This window comes from Volvox carteri, assembly GCF_000143455.1.
Source record: "Volvox carteri f. nagariensis unplaced genomic scaffold VOLCAscaffold_9, whole genome shotgun sequence".
Taxonomy (NCBI): Eukaryota; Viridiplantae; Chlorophyta; class Chlorophyceae; order Chlamydomonadales; family Volvocaceae; genus Volvox; species Volvox carteri.
In genome coordinates this window covers 562,873-580,598 of record NW_003307552.1, presented here as the reverse complement: position 1 = coordinate 580,598, position 17,726 = coordinate 562,873, and the positions used below count along the sequence as shown (strand labels likewise).

The 17,726-nt window shown below is 57.0% G+C and overlaps 5 protein-coding genes across 5 annotated transcripts; 1 reads left to right on the top strand and 4 right to left on the bottom strand.

Moving 5' to 3' along the window:
* Positions 1-64: 64 nt before the first annotated feature.
* On the bottom strand, positions 65-6,139 carry VOLCADRAFT_103778 (uncharacterized protein; the record flags this gene model as incomplete). Its single annotated transcript, XM_002948110.1, has 8 exons — positions 5,966-6,139; positions 5,623-5,708; positions 4,704-4,735; positions 2,929-2,990; positions 1,909-2,011; positions 1,369-1,588; positions 904-1,130; positions 65-448 (listed from the first exon to the last, which is right to left on the bottom strand). Exons 1-8 carry the CDS (start codon positions 6,001-6,003, stop codon positions 65-67), a joined length of 1,152 nt encoding a protein of 383 aa, XP_002948156.1. The 5' UTR covers positions 6,004-6,139.
* Positions 6,140-6,956: 817 nt separating this feature from the next.
* VOLCADRAFT_88495 (uncharacterized protein) lies at positions 6,957-9,996 on the bottom strand (the record flags this gene model as incomplete). The annotated part of the gene is made up of 5 exons (XM_002948109.1): positions 6,957-7,380; positions 7,585-7,846; positions 8,485-8,698; positions 9,118-9,597; positions 9,664-9,996. 5 exons carry the CDS (start codon positions 9,994-9,996, stop codon positions 6,957-6,959), a joined length of 1,713 nt encoding a protein of 570 aa, XP_002948155.1.
* Positions 9,997-10,229: 233 nt separating this feature from the next.
* VOLCADRAFT_73641 (uncharacterized protein) lies at positions 10,230-12,342 on the top strand. The gene is made up of 7 exons (XM_002948250.1): positions 10,230-10,319; positions 10,394-10,431; positions 10,530-10,596; positions 10,754-10,836; positions 11,526-11,684; positions 11,795-11,907; positions 12,135-12,342. The coding sequence occupies exons 1-7, from the start codon at positions 10,299-10,301 to the stop codon at positions 12,170-12,172; spliced, it is 519 nt and encodes a 172-aa protein (XP_002948296.1). The 5' UTR covers positions 10,230-10,298; the 3' UTR covers positions 12,173-12,342.
* Positions 12,343-13,172: 830 nt separating this feature from the next.
* Positions 13,173-15,491, bottom strand: pde9 (3'5'-cyclic nucleotide phosphodiesterase; the record flags this gene model as incomplete). The annotated part of the gene is made up of 3 exons (XM_002948108.1): positions 13,173-14,085; positions 14,422-14,595; positions 14,784-15,491. The coding sequence occupies 3 exons, from the start codon at positions 15,489-15,491 to the stop codon at positions 13,939-13,941; spliced, it is 1,029 nt and encodes a 342-aa protein (XP_002948154.1). The 3' UTR covers positions 13,173-13,938.
* A 66-nt stretch (positions 15,492-15,557) lies between these two features.
* On the bottom strand, positions 15,558-17,054 carry VOLCADRAFT_120577 (uncharacterized protein; the record flags this gene model as incomplete). Its single annotated transcript, XM_002948107.1, has 9 exons — positions 15,558-15,632; positions 15,724-15,858; positions 15,942-16,063; positions 16,128-16,191; positions 16,273-16,380; positions 16,454-16,552; positions 16,615-16,714; positions 16,830-16,886; positions 16,969-17,054. Coding segments are annotated over 9 exons (846 nt in total), but the record flags the coding sequence as incomplete, so codon positions are not given.
* Between the last annotated feature and the right edge of the window lie 672 nt (positions 17,055-17,726).

The following is a 17,726-nucleotide window of genomic DNA, read 5'->3' as shown; positions in this document are numbered from 1 at the left end:
CGAAGCCCCTTCGGACGGCATCTCCCATCCCACCCATCCTTGCTCCCCTGCCATCCAGCCCGCATTAGCGTCCCTCGTTCGGGGGCATCAGCACCTCATCAGGCAGCCGGGTGCCTTTGGTCAGCACCATCCCTGTAGCGGTGGTCACCCGAATGGCGGCGGCCACACCGTCCTCATCGTCCTCATCCTCTTTGTGACTGGCCGCCTGCCGCTCCCGCTCCAATGCCTCAAGCCGGTCAAGGATGCTCAGCAGGTCGGCGGCACCGCTCTTGCTGCCGCTCCCGTCGGTTCTGAGGCCGGGCGAAGCACCGGCTGTGGCAGCGGCAGCTGTGGTGATCGTAGTGGAGGATGACCTTAAGGTGGAGGCCTCCGCAGCGAGCGACGCCTTGTGGGTTGCGGCGGCAGTGGTCGTGGTAGGCCCGGCGGAAGTGGGCCTGAGCCCGGCAGACTGTGGCCGCACCCCGACGGATGGGGCCCTGGGAAGGCCAGCCGCCTGGCCGGACAGCGAGCCCCGGAGCGATAACGACTCCGACGAACCTGGACGGGGACATGGACGGGGGAATGATATGCAAGAAATGAAAATCAACTGCGACGTCTGAACATGGAGGGGGGAGTAAGCAGAGGAATCAGTGGTGAGAGAGGCAAGGCAAAGGATGGGCCCTCCAAAGGCCCGTACAGACGCCGGGCAGGGGTGCATGGCACCGGCAAGGACGGAGAGAAAACACTCTGGACAGGACAAGAACCAGCCGCTGCATTTCCTTTTTTCTTTCTCGTTTTCCTTCCCTTATTTTCTTGTCCGGTTAATTTTCCACCGCATTTCTTCTCCTTCCTTCGCGTCCTAATCACAGTATTTATGCTCTTACAGACTACTGCCATTTTTCCTCCCCCCGTCCTTTTCCCCACTGCCTCACCTCCAGCCGCCAGGTGCCCTGCAACCCGGGATGACGCGTTGATGACCAGTTTGTCAAAGTACGACAGCGGCTTGGCAGAGGACGGCCGTGACGCCGGCCGTGCCTCCGTCTGCACCTCTAAGGACGAGGACTGAGGCGGGGCGCTGTTACGGGGCCGCAGCGGGCCACTGCTACCGGCACCGCTGCCGGAGGACGTGACAACCGCAGCGGAGGCAGCGGCTGCACACAGCGGAGGACGGAACAAGGGAACTATAAAAAGGGGGACATGAGTTCGGCGGAGAACATCCACCAGACCATCTGCGTCAGGAAAGAGGGTCAGGCGGCTGGCGGGGAGTTGCGCCCGGGCGCGTTTCTGCACAACCGACACGGAACCGACCCGGGCGACTTGACGGGATGTCTTTTATAACCGGCCGGGCACACACCCTGGCGCCTCAACTATTCATTCACCCCTCCTCACCTTCGATTCTGCCATCCGCGGTTGTGTCCCCCCGGTTGGCCTTCCTCCACTCATTGAGGGCGTCCAGGAAGGAGCGGTGGCTGTCAGCCTCATTGAAAGCGCCGTCCCCCAGGGAGGGGCCCTCATCAGTGCCGCACGACATGCCGGCCACGGCAGCGCCCCCGCCGCCGCTGCTGCTGCTGCACCCTACCGCGCTGCGGCTGCCACCCACCGCACCGCCCTGCACGCAACGTGCGAGGGAAGGGGTTTCTTACTGTCGCAAGGGTGTGCCCTCCGCCACGCACAAGCTGAAGCGAACCAAGCGAGAGGAACCCACATCGCAAAAAGAGCAAGGCGGACCCCGTTGCTTGCTACTGCTGCTTGCACAGCGTGAATTATATTAGGCCACATTCCAACCCATGCTTCTATGGCCCATCGGCCGCCTTAAAACCAGCCACATGTCTCCCCGCTACCCTCCCCCCTCCCGGTGTTCTCCCACAGCCCGTCGTCCGCACTCAGGGCCAATATCCCCTATGCTGCTACCCATTCAACCATCCGCACGTGATCCTCGCCTTGGGCTCTGCCGGACCAGCGTTCATGGCTGTCCGTGATGAAGTCAGACGGCTTCCAGATACGGAGGGGACGTCGCCGTCTGCACCAGTGCCTGCGGCGCGCGCAGACGAGGCACGAGGCGCGGCGGCCGTCGCCTGTCTGGCGGGCGCTTCGACACTACCTGGTCGCTGACTGGAACTTGTTCCGCTGCCTGAGGTGCAGTGGCCGAAGACGAGGACGATAAAACCAGCAGATAGCGGCGGCGTGGGCGGGGAAGGTGGAGGTAGCGGAGGCGCGGGATGGGGGGAAAGTCAGGAGACCTCTTGACCTCACATCAGAGGCTTCACTTCACACCCGAGCCCAAGGACTTGCAACAGGTTGGTATTGGGGCAGGACGGGGCGGGTTCAAACGGGAATGAGTGGGAGAGGGCAGGAGGCGTACACACAAGGATGGAAATCAAATGCAAAGATGCAAAAAGGATCAACTGCCGAAGTAGCACCAGCTAAGGGTGGGAGGGGGATAAGACGAACCACTGACGATTGAAGCTGGTGCAAAGGGATAGACAGAAGTGGGAGGGGGGCAAGTGCTACGAGGTCACGTGATCTAGGGACCGGAGATGAAAATTGAGCGGCATTGATCCAAAACCGAGGGAGGGTGCAGCTGCTTCCCCCTTGTCGTTACTATATGGGGCTATATGCCGGAGGAAACCCTACGATCCATAAGTGGGGGGAATCTGGGTTTCTGCATAACTCCCCTTCTCCCTACCCTCGAGCGCAGCCCCGGGGCTTTTTGGCGAATTGGGTGCAGAACAGACAGGTTTGGGTGATATCACTAATCTTTTCCGGACCGCTCACCGCTGGGGCCGGATCCCTCGCCGGGGCCTTTCCCCTTGACGTTTGACCTCAGGCCGCCGCTAGCACTTCCGTTCCGCCATATGGAACCCCCTCCTGCGTTTGTCCTGCATATCGGCGGAGCTCCAATTAACCACATGCCCGCTATAGCATGCTCTCGGCCGATAGAATCCTTACATAAGGGCTTCACGTTTCGCGCGTTCCTTCTCCATAGCTTTGCGGAGTTCCGCCAGTTTTTGCTGCAAGCACGAAGCACCCGACAGCATGACGACGAACTAGCGTGTTGCAGTGCATACGTCGCACATATATGTATGACTCAACACCAATTATGGACCCCATACCTCCATTGCTGCAGCCTCAGCGCTGAGGACAGCAGGCTTAGCGACTTTAGGGGCCGATTCTTTCCCCCTTCCGCTAGCTTCCTTGCGCATTTTGTGCTCTATAAGCTGAACATACACGGTTAGAGTTTCATCGACCGCATGCTTGTCACATAAAACTGCGTCTTTCGGTCAGGTAACGAATGCTGCAGCGCAACGACAGCGCCATAACTAAAAACAAGAAAGGCTTTAGCTTGTCATGTGTGTCGATACATATTAAAGGCACTTGAACTTGCAACTAACATTCACCCGGCTGACTGTTTTTTCGTATCGGAGTCAGTTACACCTGCACGACATTCCTTACCCAAGGCCCAACCCTATCCCCAAAAAGATGAGCGCTTTGCATGCCATGCACAGGTTACTTCTTGGCCGAGAACGTGTGTATTGTCCCTCGCTCATCTTCGCTCCTTCATTATTATGCATTCCATCTCCTTTCCCCCCGTAGCCCCCCTACTACCGCACCCCCCAAGCAAGCGTAGTTCGCTTGCCTCCCGCACAGTGCCGCCGCCCTGTCGTGCAGCCCCGTCAAAGCCACATGAGTACCTATATGCATTATTCCAGGGCAATGTAGCCTCCTATATCCAGGCCAGATGCTGCCAGCCATGCCTTGCCATGCTAGCTAAACAACGCATCTTGGCTGGACCATCCTGCAACGGCATGGTTGCACCAAGCAATAAAAGCGACCCATGACAATAAGGCGCGATAAGGCTGAAAGACGAAACCTGATATCGATGTAATGGGGGTCGCAATGGGGGATGGGACTGCCGTTCGTTTTCCGTCCTGTTTCTTACCGAGCGTGTGAGCCGGCTTCGCTACTTCCTCTCGCTTGATCGTCATGGCAGCCGCGGCCACCCGGGATCGCACATTCCACCTGACGTATTTCTTTCTTTGGGATTGCAATCGGTTACACCGATTTAGTTGTAAGCGCACAGGAATGCATCCCCTTGCTGATGTCCGAATCCCTGCTGACATACAAACATATATGTAGTCCATGGCCCCTCCCCGGGCTTTTACGGACACCCCCTCAGGCGTTCGTGCGGAATTGTAACTTGTACGAACCCTTCACGTGCCAGCTCCGATCGGAGGCAATCGCCAACACGTTTCCGCCTCAAAGCAAACCCTTGAACGCGCCAGGGGTACAACGCTCCCCAGTAGCCCACCCTACCCATCCAACACCACCCGCCCAGGTTGCAGGTAACGCAATGGGGCCGCTGCTGGCGAACAAGATGCTGGCTGACAAGGTGCTAATTCCGGTGGGGGAGCTTAGGAGATCATTTTTATCATTTTTCCTTTCTGAAAGAGCAGCACATCAGGCTGCTGAGGCACATCAGGCCAGTGAAGGCCTTCGCGGCCAGTTGCGCTCAATCCGCGTATGACCGTCTGTCCGTCCATTTCCAAATGTGCAGAGGCCCGGCCATCCATCCCCTCCGAAACAGCGCCACCCGCACGTGCACACATACACACACACACACACACCACGACGCAAATCCGCACACGGGGAAAGGGATTCCTGCTCCCAATGCTGCATCCCCATGCCGAGGTAACAAATCCCCTTCCTGGAGTAGTCTGCCCCACCTGACGGAGCGCAAAGAAGCCCCTCACGCCTGCTGCAGAGAGCCGCTAGTGGCCCCGCGCTTATCACACAGCACCCATGTGAAGTCACCGGCGCTTTCATGCCCAATAACTTCCCGCCAACACACCACTACACAGCCCCAGGGGGACTACATCCAGGCCTCTGAGGCTACTGGGTACCACCACCACCACCACCAGCTACCACAATCAGTCAAGGTCAGGCCACCGGGTGTTACCTACCAGTTCAACACTCGGATGGGGCGGCCTCGAAAAAACCCCAAGTAATCTCCCGGATCCCCCGGGGCCCATATTCCCCGTCCGCTCCTCCCTCCTCTCTCAAACAGACAGACGCAAAAGGGCTGCGGCGATAGTTCCCAGCGGTGGCCGCATCACCGATGACCAGCTGGCTGGCTGGCTGCAAGGTGCTCAGAACCCTCCGGCAGACAGATAGGCAGGCAGGTAGACAAGCCGCCCGTTCCCGGCGCCACTGCACCGCATACACCAGCTGCCATCGGGGCTCCCGAAGGTCCGGTGGTAACCGCATCTTGTATGTACTCCACGACCGCTCTCCGAATCATAGCCGGTCACCACATCACCCACCCTCCTCCCTCGGTACGCCTCACCCCCCTCCCCCTCCCCACCCTGCTCAAAACCCGAAATCTAATAACGATTCAATACGTCTTCCCTCGGGCCCTCATATCGCCGCCTCCTAACGCCAGCAAGCAGCAAAGGGGCGTTTGATAGCACAAGAATCTTCCAGCAGGTCCGTCAACATGCATCCGTACATCACAGACATCAACAGAAACCGACATCAGGGCGATGCGTCCGGGATCGTAGATGTGTTTTGGGGGTGTTAACATGCGGCCACGTCCTGTCAGACCGCAAAACGGTTTACACACACGGGCGACTGGGAGGGACGGACCTGTCCGCATCTGGATAGGGAGAGCAACACGAACAGCTGAACGTGTTATGAACCTCAGGAGACCGCCGCGCCCGAAATGAAAGTGCCTAGGCAAGGAGCACAAACACACACACACACACAGATACAGAGGCGGCATGGTAGCAATTTCATAGTGGCTGCCGCTACCTCTCCCTCCACTGTCCATCAGCACCATCATCACCCCGCACGCGGCCACGCAGCAGTCCGCCCACACCCCAGCCAGGCACCATGCCATGCACATGTGGTATTTCGGTTCTGCGCATTCACTGGATGCGCCCGCTGCAGTCTGTTCCGAACGCCTCCTAGCCCCCCGTCTCTCCCTCACCTCTCCCAAAATCGATGCTTCTTCGAGGCTTCTGACATACCTCTCTCTCCTCCCACAACCCAATATACAGCCTGGTTTGTTATTGTACCTCAGGAAGCCACACAGGCACTCGGTTCGACCCCGAAGGCGTCCTAGCACCGCCGGCTTCCAGGACCCAATGTTCAGGTACAGTCTGCAACGGACAGGGACCCACATACAGACGCACTCATGACCGCACGGCCACCGATCAAAGTCCTTCACACAAGACCATCAGGACCAACGCCACCACCACCACTTGCACAATGGCGCTGGCATACAATAGGGCACACACACATACATACATACATGCACATGTGGTAGCAAATCGCAAAAACCTTGCAGTCATCGAGCACTCGTTGGCGCACAAACAAGCCCCCTTGGTCTGATCCTCGACGTTGCGCCAACAGCCCCAGCCGCAGCAGTAGCCGCAGCCGCAGAGCAACAACGATAACATGAAGGTACGAAACATGCACTCGTTGAGGGCCATACACCCACCCCTACTTTTACCAGCCCTAAACTCGCTCCATGTCCTCCTCGCACGCACTGCTGCATCGTGGGCTGGTCATCCCGTGGGACGTGGAGGCAACCACGGTGGCGGTCTGGCACCGTACGGCGGATCGCTGATGCTGCATGGCGGCCCACATAACTCTCCAAGGGTCGGATCGGGTCGGGCCGGGTCGAATCAAACGCCACAAGTCTCCTCCCCAGCCCAGCTTCAATCCGTTATCACCACCACGACCACCCGCCATTCTGCCTCCCCTCCTTTTCCTGTGCATGCCCGTGAGGGCCCCCTCACCCACACACGGGACCTTCTGAATGCAGGGCAATGGCTCCCCCCTCCTCCTCCTCAGCCATAAACCAATAACCGCGGACAGCGCGCACTTCGCCTCTCCTCCTCTCCCCTACGCGCCGCCCCCCATCCCCTCCTCAGCTTCGTCCTTGCCACCACCAGCCCTCCCTACTCCGCTCCACTTTACATCATTCCGAAGCCTACAGCCCCGGCACCCAGCGCCGCAATCGCCAGCAAACCCGACGCAGCCACCAGCTCCGGCGAGCGCGAGCTCGCGGACCCCAGCCCCCTACCCCCCGGTACCACCCCGCGCATGTTGAAGTCCTCCACGATCTTCTCCGCCGCCAGCTTGCCGCTGAAGATAGCGCCCTCCATGGAGGCCAGGTACTTCTGCTTGGTGAAGTCGCCCGCCAAGTAAAAGTTGGAGATGGGGGTGCGCTGGCTGGGCCTGAAGGCTTCCCTGCCCGAGCGGCTCTCGTACACGGACAGCGGTGTCTTGACGACCTTGTACTTGCGGATCTTGGCTAGCGACTGGTCCGCCTTAATCTCCGTCGGGAAGAGGCGCTCCAGCTCCTTCATGGTCGCTGCGATGATGTCCTCATCCGACCTGAGAGCAGCAGCTCCAGGGGGGGGGAGCTTAAATGTTTTGTATGTTGGAGGAAGAGTGTGTGTGTTATTGCGTATGTAGATTATGTAAATAGGGAGGGATAAGGAAGAGAGGAGGCCGAGAATGGAGGTTAAAAACACACCGGCAATGGCACGAACCATTACCTCACCCCCCCCACCCCGTCCCGTCCTTGACCCCTCGCACCTGCCAATCCACTCCTTCGCGGGTGCGAACACGAGCTCCAACATGGACTTGTCGTTATCCGCGTACTCCTTGCAGGTGGTGGACATGTCCGCGTACACGGACAGCAGCGGCGACCGGGAGAACAGCAAGTGGTCAACGGTGATGAGCTTGCGGTCAAACCAGATGTGGATGTTGATGACGGGGACGCCCTCCAGCTCCTTCAGCTGGGCGAAGTACGGCATTGGCTGCCACTGCTCTGGCACCACCAGCTTGAGGATGTCAACTGATGTCCGCCGACGCGTCGTGTGTTTGTGTGTGTGTGTATGGGAGGTACAGGGGGGAAAACGAATCACGAGGTACAGGGGGAAGCAGAGGGGAGGGGGCAAGGAGAGGGGGGAAACACGGCGCAAGATAAGTTAGGAGATGAAATGAAAGACGAAAGGCCAAGGGGAGCACAACGGGGCACGGTGGAGAGAGCTTCCCATCGGGCCCCACCTCCCCGCCACAATACCCGCGTGCATGCATCCATGCATACAGACATATATACATATAGATGCAGATATCCCGCAAGCTCCTTTAGTGCTACCCCACACACCGGACGAAGAGCTCAGCAGGGGCCACGGCCACGGCACGTGTGTGCTGCCCTCTCCATGCTCCCGCCCCCCTGCATCCGCACATCTTCTAGGTTTCAGCCCGCTCTCCCCCCTCCCCACCCGTCCTGCTGACACCAACCCACTCTTGGCCCCCTACAGCCCCCCAGAAGAGCATGGCCCTACGCCCCTTCACAGTCAACCCTACACACACGCAAACTCATCAGCTTTAAACCCTCCCATACTTTCAAAACACACACACGCACACACAATCATACACCAGCCCACCAGCCCAGCCCCCAAGATCTACCCCTTTTCCATTACAACCCACCTGGTACGGCAGACATGTAGAGGTCGCCCTCCACGACCTCCCCGTTGGTCAGTCGGAACTGCTTCACGGACCCGTCATCGTTCAGCTCAATGTCCCGCAGCCTGGCGTTCATCTTGATCTCCCCGCCCCGGGCCGTGAAGTAGTCTACCATGGGCTGGCACAGCCGCTCGGGGGGAGCTCCGTCCAGGAAGGCCATCTTGGAGCCGTGGCGCTCCTGGTTTACGGATAAATGGATCGACGGATGAACGCAAAGAACATTTGGTTTCGGGAGTGCGTGCGTGTGTGTGTGTGTGCGCGCGTGTGTGTGGGGGGGGGGAAGGGGGACGGGGGGATACAGGGAAGGTATGCTAGAAGCAAATGATCGATTGCTGACGTTCGAAGTTCGGAGGACCGCCAGAGTGTTACTTTTGGTGGGGGGAGGGGAGAGGAGGAAGCGGAATTGTGCAAATCAGAGAAACAGAAGTCAAAGGAACAGAAGTGGGAGCCGCGTGCCATATTGGTTTCGGGGCGCGAAGGGGGTTTGACGATTGGCTGGAAAAATGAGCGATTACCGGGGCTGGGTGGCCGAAATTGAGGCAGACGAAGGGTTTCAAGGTAAGCATCAACGGGGCGGGTGATGAATACGGGGCACACCTGCAGGAAACGGTTAAGGGCCGTCAGCACGACGGTCATGGACAGGCGGTCGGGCCCAATAAAGGCCAGGGCCTTCGCCATCGCAATGAAGACTTCGTCGTTGACGCGGTCAGGGACGTTCTGCTTCCGCATCCATTCCGTGACGGTAAGGTGGTCCTGCTCCTCCACGTACTTCTGGCCAAAAATGATGGCAGGTAGCAAACCCAAAGCAAACTGAATCTTCTCCGGCCAAGTAAGCATTTGGTTATTCCGTAGGATGGCAATAATACCATTCCATGGAGCTGGAATATCCGGGAAGTCAAAGCGACTGAATTCGCCCGGCAAGTTGGGCATGGCAAAAATCATGGAGTGCTCCTTCCATTGCAGGCGATCCTCTATGTTTAGCTCCTTGAAGATGTTCATCATGTTTGGGTAAGCACCGAAGAAGATGTGCAAGCCCGTCTCGTACCAATCGCCGTCCTCGTCTTTCCATGCAGCAACCTGAATCATGTAGCAATGGTGCATCAAATTCCACACGACTGCGGCATCACAGGTCAATTGACTCACCTTGCCTCCCAGCACGTCGCGGCCCTCAAGGACGATAGGCTGGTGGCCAGCGTCCGCGAGATACTTGGCTGCGGAGAGGCCAGCCAACCCAGCACCCGCAATCACCACCTTCAATGGCTTGACAGGACGCGGCGCATTTTTAAGCTTGGCTGATAATGCCTGAGCCTCCTGGAACGTCTCAGCCGTCTCAAACGCTGGCTTGGGATAATCACGAGCGACTACCTCAAGGGCGCGACGGCCAACATTACGCCTAAGCGCAACACGACGCGCAGAGAAACGAGCCACGGGCACAGCCTGGCGCGCGCCGGGGCACTGTACTTGCGTTGCTAGCATCGTTGATAGCCGTGTCCAAAGATGGTTTACGGGCGCGAAGCTAACTCCGCCAATTCAATGGAAATTGTATCCAGAGAGACGGCAGGGAAGAGCTCGGGTGCGCGTCAAAATGGGCCACAGGTTCCACGACGAGCGGTTATTCCGTACAACGACATAAAACGATTCACCAAATCAGTCTAGGCAACGGAATTGTTGGGTTACCTTCATCTTGAGGAATGTCATCAACTCCTCCATCCCTTCCAGACGAGGCTTTAACCTTGCGAGCTAAGGACCAAGGATGGACGGAACTACAAATAGGTTACATGTGCCAAGCTCTAGCGCAGGTGAATAAATTTTAGGCCGAGCTTGAACCATTTGAGGTCAATAACCTTTTCCACCGGGCCCCTTGGGCTTGCAGGCTCATGACGCATGGGCCTGCCGGGAGGTTCCGGTGGGGTAAGTACGATCTTCCACCGGAAATATGGCTCAAGGGCTTCAGACTGAATCGTGTCCAACTAGCGGTGTGTTGGCGATTCACGGCGCACTACGTGCAGGTGCGTCGTTGTACGTGACGGCGACGTCGTCGGCCGAGGTCACAATCTCACCAACAAAACTCGTAACGTAAGCCAATCCCAAGAAAATGTACCCTCTGGGCGAGGTGGGGGGGATGCTGGTCCCTTTCCCGGAAGGTTTCGGGTCAGAGCTGCATGCGGTCTCGCGCGCCAACATTTCCCACCCTTGCTGCTCCTACACACACACCATCAATCATCGTGGCCAGGGGACTCGGCACGCGGAGATGATTGCAATTGATCAAATCCTAGCCGCGTGCGGCGGTGCCGTGCAAGATGCGGCGTTCGAAAGGCAAGTAGGTTTCATACTGCGCCGGTGCCAATCCCGTGCGCTGGGGTCCCGGGCATGGAAGACCTCTGTATCGGCACATCCAGCCGAGGAGTTGTACCATGCTTCTTTCTTACCTAACTCCTGAGAACTCCTAGGAATCCTAATGGCCCAGGGGTTACTTGGCCTAGTGGCGTGGTCAGAGCGAGCCTCCGTTACACATGCTTCACATGACGGACAGCATCAGTAGCAACCCTTCCACAGCGCTTACCGTTTCGGCAACATGGACCCCATCCCATTTGGGAAGTGTGCGATGTACCTGTCTCGGCAGCATCAGCATCAGCATCAGCAGCAAGGTAGCCGACTTCCACCTTCCAGGGTGCGGGGACTCTGGCACCGACTGGCTGCCTGGCCTGCCCTTTGCCGTAGCATTCCACTGACATTTGTCGGCTAGGTCTCGCAATTGGGCCTTCGGCTCGTATGGGTAGTTCTACAGGTATGGGGTCACGCACGCCCAACCATGTAACACACACATATATGGCGGCTGGTTGACACGCCAGGATCTGTTCCTCTGTACAGTAGCAGCAACGGGGTCTGTTCCCTGTTCCCTAACTAGGAATAGGTTTCTAATAGGTGTTCGCAGTCGACGTGCTAAACGTGTAGCTCCCCTCCACTATGTGAACCTTTGGTGGGCACATGGTGGGCACATCCAGGTGTGATCTGTATGTCACCGTGGAGCCGTGCATCATGTGCGCCGGGGCGCTGTCGTTGCTGGGTTTTCGGAAGGTGTTTTTCGGCTGCGGGAACGACCGCTTCGGGGGCTGCGGCTCCATCCTTCCCGTCAACCAGGAGGGTTGCGGTCCCTGTGCAAGGTGTGTCGAATGGCCTGTACCGTCCGCAGAGTGTTTTCGCATCAGAAGATACTGAGCCATGATGGGAAATACATCGCGATGCGGTGACAGCGTGTTTTCCGGCATTGCAGGCAAGCATCGGCGGGCACTCACGCCGGGCGCGGCTTTCCTGCCCAGGGCGGGCTGTTTGCCGAGCAGGCGGTGGAGCTGCTGCGGGAATTTTACGCCGCGGGTAATCCATGCGGTTAGTTGGGGCACGCATTCGATAAGGGGGGATTGGATTATAATTATAAAGATGATAGCAGCGGTGTTTTGAGCTCAATAAGGGAGGAGCAGAAGACGGGCATGGCCTCGTTTGTGGCACTGACGACTGAAAGGTGTATGGCTGGAGCCAGCAGGCTTGAACACAACGCCTTCCACACCACGTGGTACGTACTGACTGGTCTCCGCGCGTTTGTTCTGCCGCTGCAGCGCCACGTCCACATCGGCCGGTGCGGAGAGAGGCGTAACCGATGTCCTGTGCTGCGAAGGTCAAGCCTTTTCATTGCCCCGCCTCGCGCCTCTTCCAATGGACAGAAAGTCAGCAGCGAATACGCCAATGGACACCGAGCATGTACGCGTCAGGCAACAAACAACCACATAGAAACGTTTTTGACGTTTGTGTAACATTTGGTTGCCGCAGGGTTGTGGGCCCCAGGCTCGACTTGAGCTTTACATTCAAGCTCAGGATGATCCGTGCTCGCCGTCCACACGGAAACGCAGGGAAAGCGAGGAAAATTTAATAAAAGGAAATCCCATCAACATTGGCTGGTACAAGGGCTCCTGTCGGAGCGCTTCTTAAGCACCTTGGGAAAACATGCAACTGTCAACTGCGAATTCTTTGACGAAACAAGACTCACATACCCTCCGAAGCACGAGCGAGTGGGGCGGACAGGCACGCCACCACAACCATATGCATAAATCGCGCTCTTCTTACTACTACCCCGTGGACAATACATCCTTCCCTCGGAAGGCCACATGTAAGATTTCCAAATGTCAACAATGAACCCGTATCCTACTGGGCAGCCCGCAACTTGCCACCCGTTGCAGGGCGAGCGCCTAGCAATGTGAAAACGACGAAGAAAACGACGATGGCGCCATCCAGGCAACTTGAATAGTCATGTACGGTTTTGGAGCATGTCAGTATTCCTTAACAATGGCCATGTAAAGCACACGCGATTGTCATTAGGGCCAAAGCCAGTCATGAATAGGCGGAAAAAACGCCTAGCAAAGTTCGCTCGTTTGCAATGAATCCTCAAGCACGCTGACATGCAACACTTTATATGTACTGTCACGCAGTCACAACCCCAGTATCACACCAAAGGCATGTGCAGCCCACCCAAGACGCCAGGTACTCGGTGTTCGTTGAAGTCGGCCCTGTGTTCCAACTAACCAGTGCGCCGGATGCGATCACACTGCAACGGTAATCCATTACCAGTCCTCCTCACCCGAGATCCTTCAGCAGTGGTCAAAAACACAGCCGAGGTGAAATGCGTCCGATTATACCGCAAATGGACCTCAACTTTCCTGAAGCCTGGCCCAACCAGCCACACACTGCGCCGGTGCGATACATCAGGGGACGAAGCACCACCATCAGGGGAAGAATGACTAACCATCGCGAGTCAAACAGCCTTAGTGCCGCTGATCAGGTGAGACAGGCGCCCGGGATTACGGCCCCATGCGATATGCATGCGCCAGCTCCAGCCTACCCGACGAGGTACAACCGTCCAACATGCTGGAGCATACTAAAGAGTATGACCAAATCAGCGGGCCCCTCCCGGCCCACCTGCTCTTCCAACAACCACACAGGAATCGACACCCGTATGCTCTCATATTTGTTAGAAGCGCCTGCAACTACAGCTTCCACCGACCAGTTTAACAGGAATAACGAATGCCCCCCCACCGTAATGCAGAGCGCGGCAAAAGCGTAGGCAAAATTCGCGCAGATGGCGCCATACAACACAGGCGTTAGGTCAACACGTCATGGACACTACTTTGAACCGGGACCAGCTGCTGCACGCTGCTGCTTAACTTTAGATTCGCCCTCCTGTCCCAAAGCAGGGCTTTTCGCGTGCCGGGCAACATTCCCTGGGGTGTATATCCCACGTCCGTCAACATCCGTGTAACGCGCCGCCAGATAGCTATGACAGCCATCACCGCTGCCGCTGCTCCATATGCCGCTGCTCCTACAGCTCCTGCTTCGCTCCTACTGCTACTGCGCAAACTGCGGCCCGGTTCATTTGGAGCCAGCGTTGCGGCCCATCTCTAGCGATCGCCACCGATTGCAGTTGTCTTCCACCGCCCGCACAAGTGGAAGAGCCTCGTGAAACACCGATGCCCAGCTGTAAAACAGCGGTAACGCCACAATGTCGAAAAACCCCACCTGCAACCGTTCAACAAAGCGACGCGCTGTGAATAATCACCGGGCCTATCGACATTACAAGCCGGCTGCAAACCCCAGGCTGAACACATTGAACATTGTAATTGCTTACGAATGCACAAGTAACGACGCCAGGCACCAGTGGAGCCAATGCCTCCACATGGCAAGAGAGAACCGCCCCCATTTTGAAACAAGTCAAACACACCAGAGCAAAAGGGAGGCCGCCTGTACCACCCCGTCAATTCTCTTTGCCACGAACAAGTCCAGACTGCATAAACCTTCATTCCCTAATGAGCCCGGCCCTGTTCCCCTGGCCCAAGCCTCATGTGGGTACCTCACCTGCGACTTAGTAATCCCGTCCTTACAACGGTCCATGAGCGGCGAGACCATCATGTGCATGGACTTCTCCTTATCACCCTGCCGGAAGAACTCCTCCTCCAGGCCGCTCACCCATCGGTGGTGCACCTCCCACGGTGCCGCTAGGTGCCCCACGTCCGCACACTTGAGACCCACCTACATGCACACGGCAGTAGCGTAAATGATGAGTGCTATTCCCGAGGTGAACATGCGTAGCTTTGTTCAGAAAGCTCGAAGGTACTTTCGAGCTGGTTCTACCTGGAATTCGCCCTGAGACGCCAGGAACCGCCACACATTCCCCAGAGCCTAGCTCACTGCGGCTACATGGCTGCATAGTTGCTCACCTGCAACACCAGCGACTTGTCCGCGTCATCGTCTGAGATGGGTAGGGGGTCATCATGTGATGGGGATTCCAGGTGCGAGAGATTGGGAGCTGCGAAGTTGGTGCTTCGTAGCTTCACCTGCAGCTTCGACTGGAATTTGGACAGGATGTTAAAATGCTGCTTCATGTCCGTAGCCAGGACCATGTCGATCAACAGCCGCCGCAGGCGCACCCACTTTTCGCGTGGAATCTTCTTGATGAAATTGTAATCCTTCTGGCGCATGAGCTTAAAGGCTGCTGCAATGTGGTGATTTTCCATAGGCGAAATGTCATTGTATGTGAAGGCCAGCTCATCTCCCACCCGCACTAGGAAGTCATTGTTAAGCCCCTTGTGCTCGTAGTCATGCGTAATGGCGGCCAGGTAGCTGGCAAAGATCGCCACATCCTCCCCCAATCGCCTGTGTAACCCGCCGCGCGTGAGCAGGCAGTGCATGCCCTGCAGCACGTCCGCCGCGTGCGTCTTATTGTGGTACGGGTTATCTGGATAGCCGTCCTCAATCTTGCGCAGGAAACGAGCGAGCTTCGTTGCGTCTAACTGAAAGATGTTGATCAGGTCATATCGCTTCATCAGCCAGAAGCCCAGCGCCGAGAGCGGATGACCCTGAGTCACCTCCGCCAGCTTAAACGCGTTAAATCGCCATTCGTCCACGGTGGCGAGCACGGCCTCCATCGCCGGCATGAGGCTAGCCGCAACGACGTCCTTCTCCTCATCCCCCGTAGTGTCCAATTCCTCCTTCGCTGCTGCCATGGTAACCGCCGTGACCGTCGTACCCCCGCTGCGTGACCCGCCAGGTACGGGGCCGGTAATCACCTACGCGGGGTGTGCGCCCAACTGCAATGTAAGGCCCCACTGGCACGGCACGGTTTCGCCGCGAGGTCCCACAACCCAACTCGCCGCTCACCTCGCCATCATAGCTTTCTGGTGCAGGCGCAAAGCGCTCTCCGAGTTTCTTCCCTCCCAAGAGCTGCAAAAGGTTCAGGCCGACGTCCTGGTCCAGCTCCTCTTTCGACACGAGCTCCTCCTCAATTCGCGTCGGCTGCGAGGGCACCAGGGCCATGTGAGGGCCACGAGTCCTGCCAGCGGAGAGAAGCCCAAACCGCGCGCGCACCCCTATCCCACCTGCGTGATGATATCCCCGCGCAACACTGCTTGATGCACGGCCTCAACGCTATTGAGGTCAACCTCCAGGCCCTTGAGGATGCGGTCGCAGATGTCGATAAGGCTCGAAACCGTCGACGTCACTGCGGAAAGCGCGATGTCATAAAATACCGGCAATAACCATGCCCTCATGAAATGCGTCCTTACCCTTTGTGCCGTTGACGATACGCCCATCTGCGCTGCTCTGGCGGTTCCGCTCTCTTCGCACCGTCTGCACGCGGACACCGGGTAAGTGCCAGCAACTTTATGGCCATTGAGTGTCATAAACGGCAGGGTTTGAAGGCTTGCGCACCTTGACGGTCGTGGTATTCACCGTTGGCAAGCTCAGATTAGGCCCACTTATAAGCTGTATTTGCGTTACCCGAGCATAGCTTGACATGGGCCGTAACATGTGGAATTGCTGCAAGCATACAGCCATGTAAGCCCAAGCAAGTTCCGCCGAAGGCACAAAAAGCGGATGATGCCCCACGCACCTTGTACAGGTACTCGCTGTTAGAAAGGTCCTCATGCGGGATGACTCCCGGCAGAACGGAATGCCCGAAACCTGAAATGACCTGGTCCAGACCTCCATTCTGCAGGAAACGCGCAATGTGCTCGCACATTCCCGGTTGCGACATAGCTCGCCCAAACGCACCTCGACCTCGTCCCGAAGAAGCGTATTGAGCACTAGGAAACTAGAGAGTTCCTCAGGTGAAAGACGGGTGAACTTGTAGGACGTAAAGCTGTCTAGGGTCCTGCTCGTGTTGGGAACAGTCGACATCAATCAAGGCCACGCCCCAGAATGGCAATACCGGCCACCTGCCCCTCCAAGTGACTCTATAGAGATTAAGCTCAACCAAGAGACCTCACTTGTTAAAATAACGCAATGCTGCCTTGTTTGCCCAGATCAGCTTTTGGCTCGAGCAGCTGCAGTCACGCGTGATGAACATTAGCTAGGGCCTCTTTGCATTTGAGAACTACGATGACTAGATACCATTCCTGCGCCAACCTGTATAGCCATATCGGTTGGACCACTCCGTCAAGAACCTGGATTTCTGGGGCCAAACTGCTGAAGCCGTTGGGCTGCAGCGACATAGCCCCACGTAGAACTTGAAAATGCTGTGGCTGGCCAATGAAAAGACGTGCGCGGCGGAACCCTCAGGCCCGCGCTCGGGATTGGACTAGGCCCCTTATATCATCCTTCTCGCATACAGAATATAAAGGCGGAGTATCCAGGGTCAGGGGCTGCCGGACCAGCCCCTGAGGCGGGGCCCGGTCAGCCTTTTTAACAAGTGGTGTGGCCTAAAGGAAATGTAAGACAATGGCTCAGGGGCCGTAATAACTACGATGGGACACGCGTTGTGGCGGGACAAACAAACCAGAAGCATCTTCTATCCATGTAGTAACCTGAAGCTGGCAATCCAGTTCAGAGATGAGTGAGTACATACGGTGTACGACGTCCACGCAAACATCCCCAAAAGGTTTCCTGGTCGAGCATAACTCAGGTACTCAAAGTAACGGACTTTCCAAAATTCTGTTGAAAAATGGATGGCACGACAGAGCAGATTAAGAGTTGAGAATTGCTAAACGGCATGGTTTTGCGACAGCTGCTGCTGCTTATCGACGTCGGTATAAGAACTCTTCCTTGTGGTGTAGGCCTTACAGAGAATTTCCTTGGTCATGATCTCCTCGGGTTAACGGCCGGGAGTTCTGTTCGGTACATATTTGCTGTATGATCATTTATATGATGCCACGTACATGAATTAT

Excerpts from the sequence above, each read along its gene's own strand:
- VOLCADRAFT_73641 (XM_002948250.1), top strand. The coding sequence starts at position 10,299 with ATGTGCCAAGCTCTAGCGCAG. Across the intron at positions 10,597-10,753 it reads TCACCAACAAAACTCGTAAC|GGGACTCGGCACGCGGAGAT; the intron begins GTAAGCCAATCC and ends CATCGTGGCCAG. Across the intron at positions 11,685-11,794 it reads GGTTGCGGTCCCTGTGCAAG|GCAAGCATCGGCGGGCACTC; the intron begins GTGTGTCGAATG and ends CCGGCATTGCAG.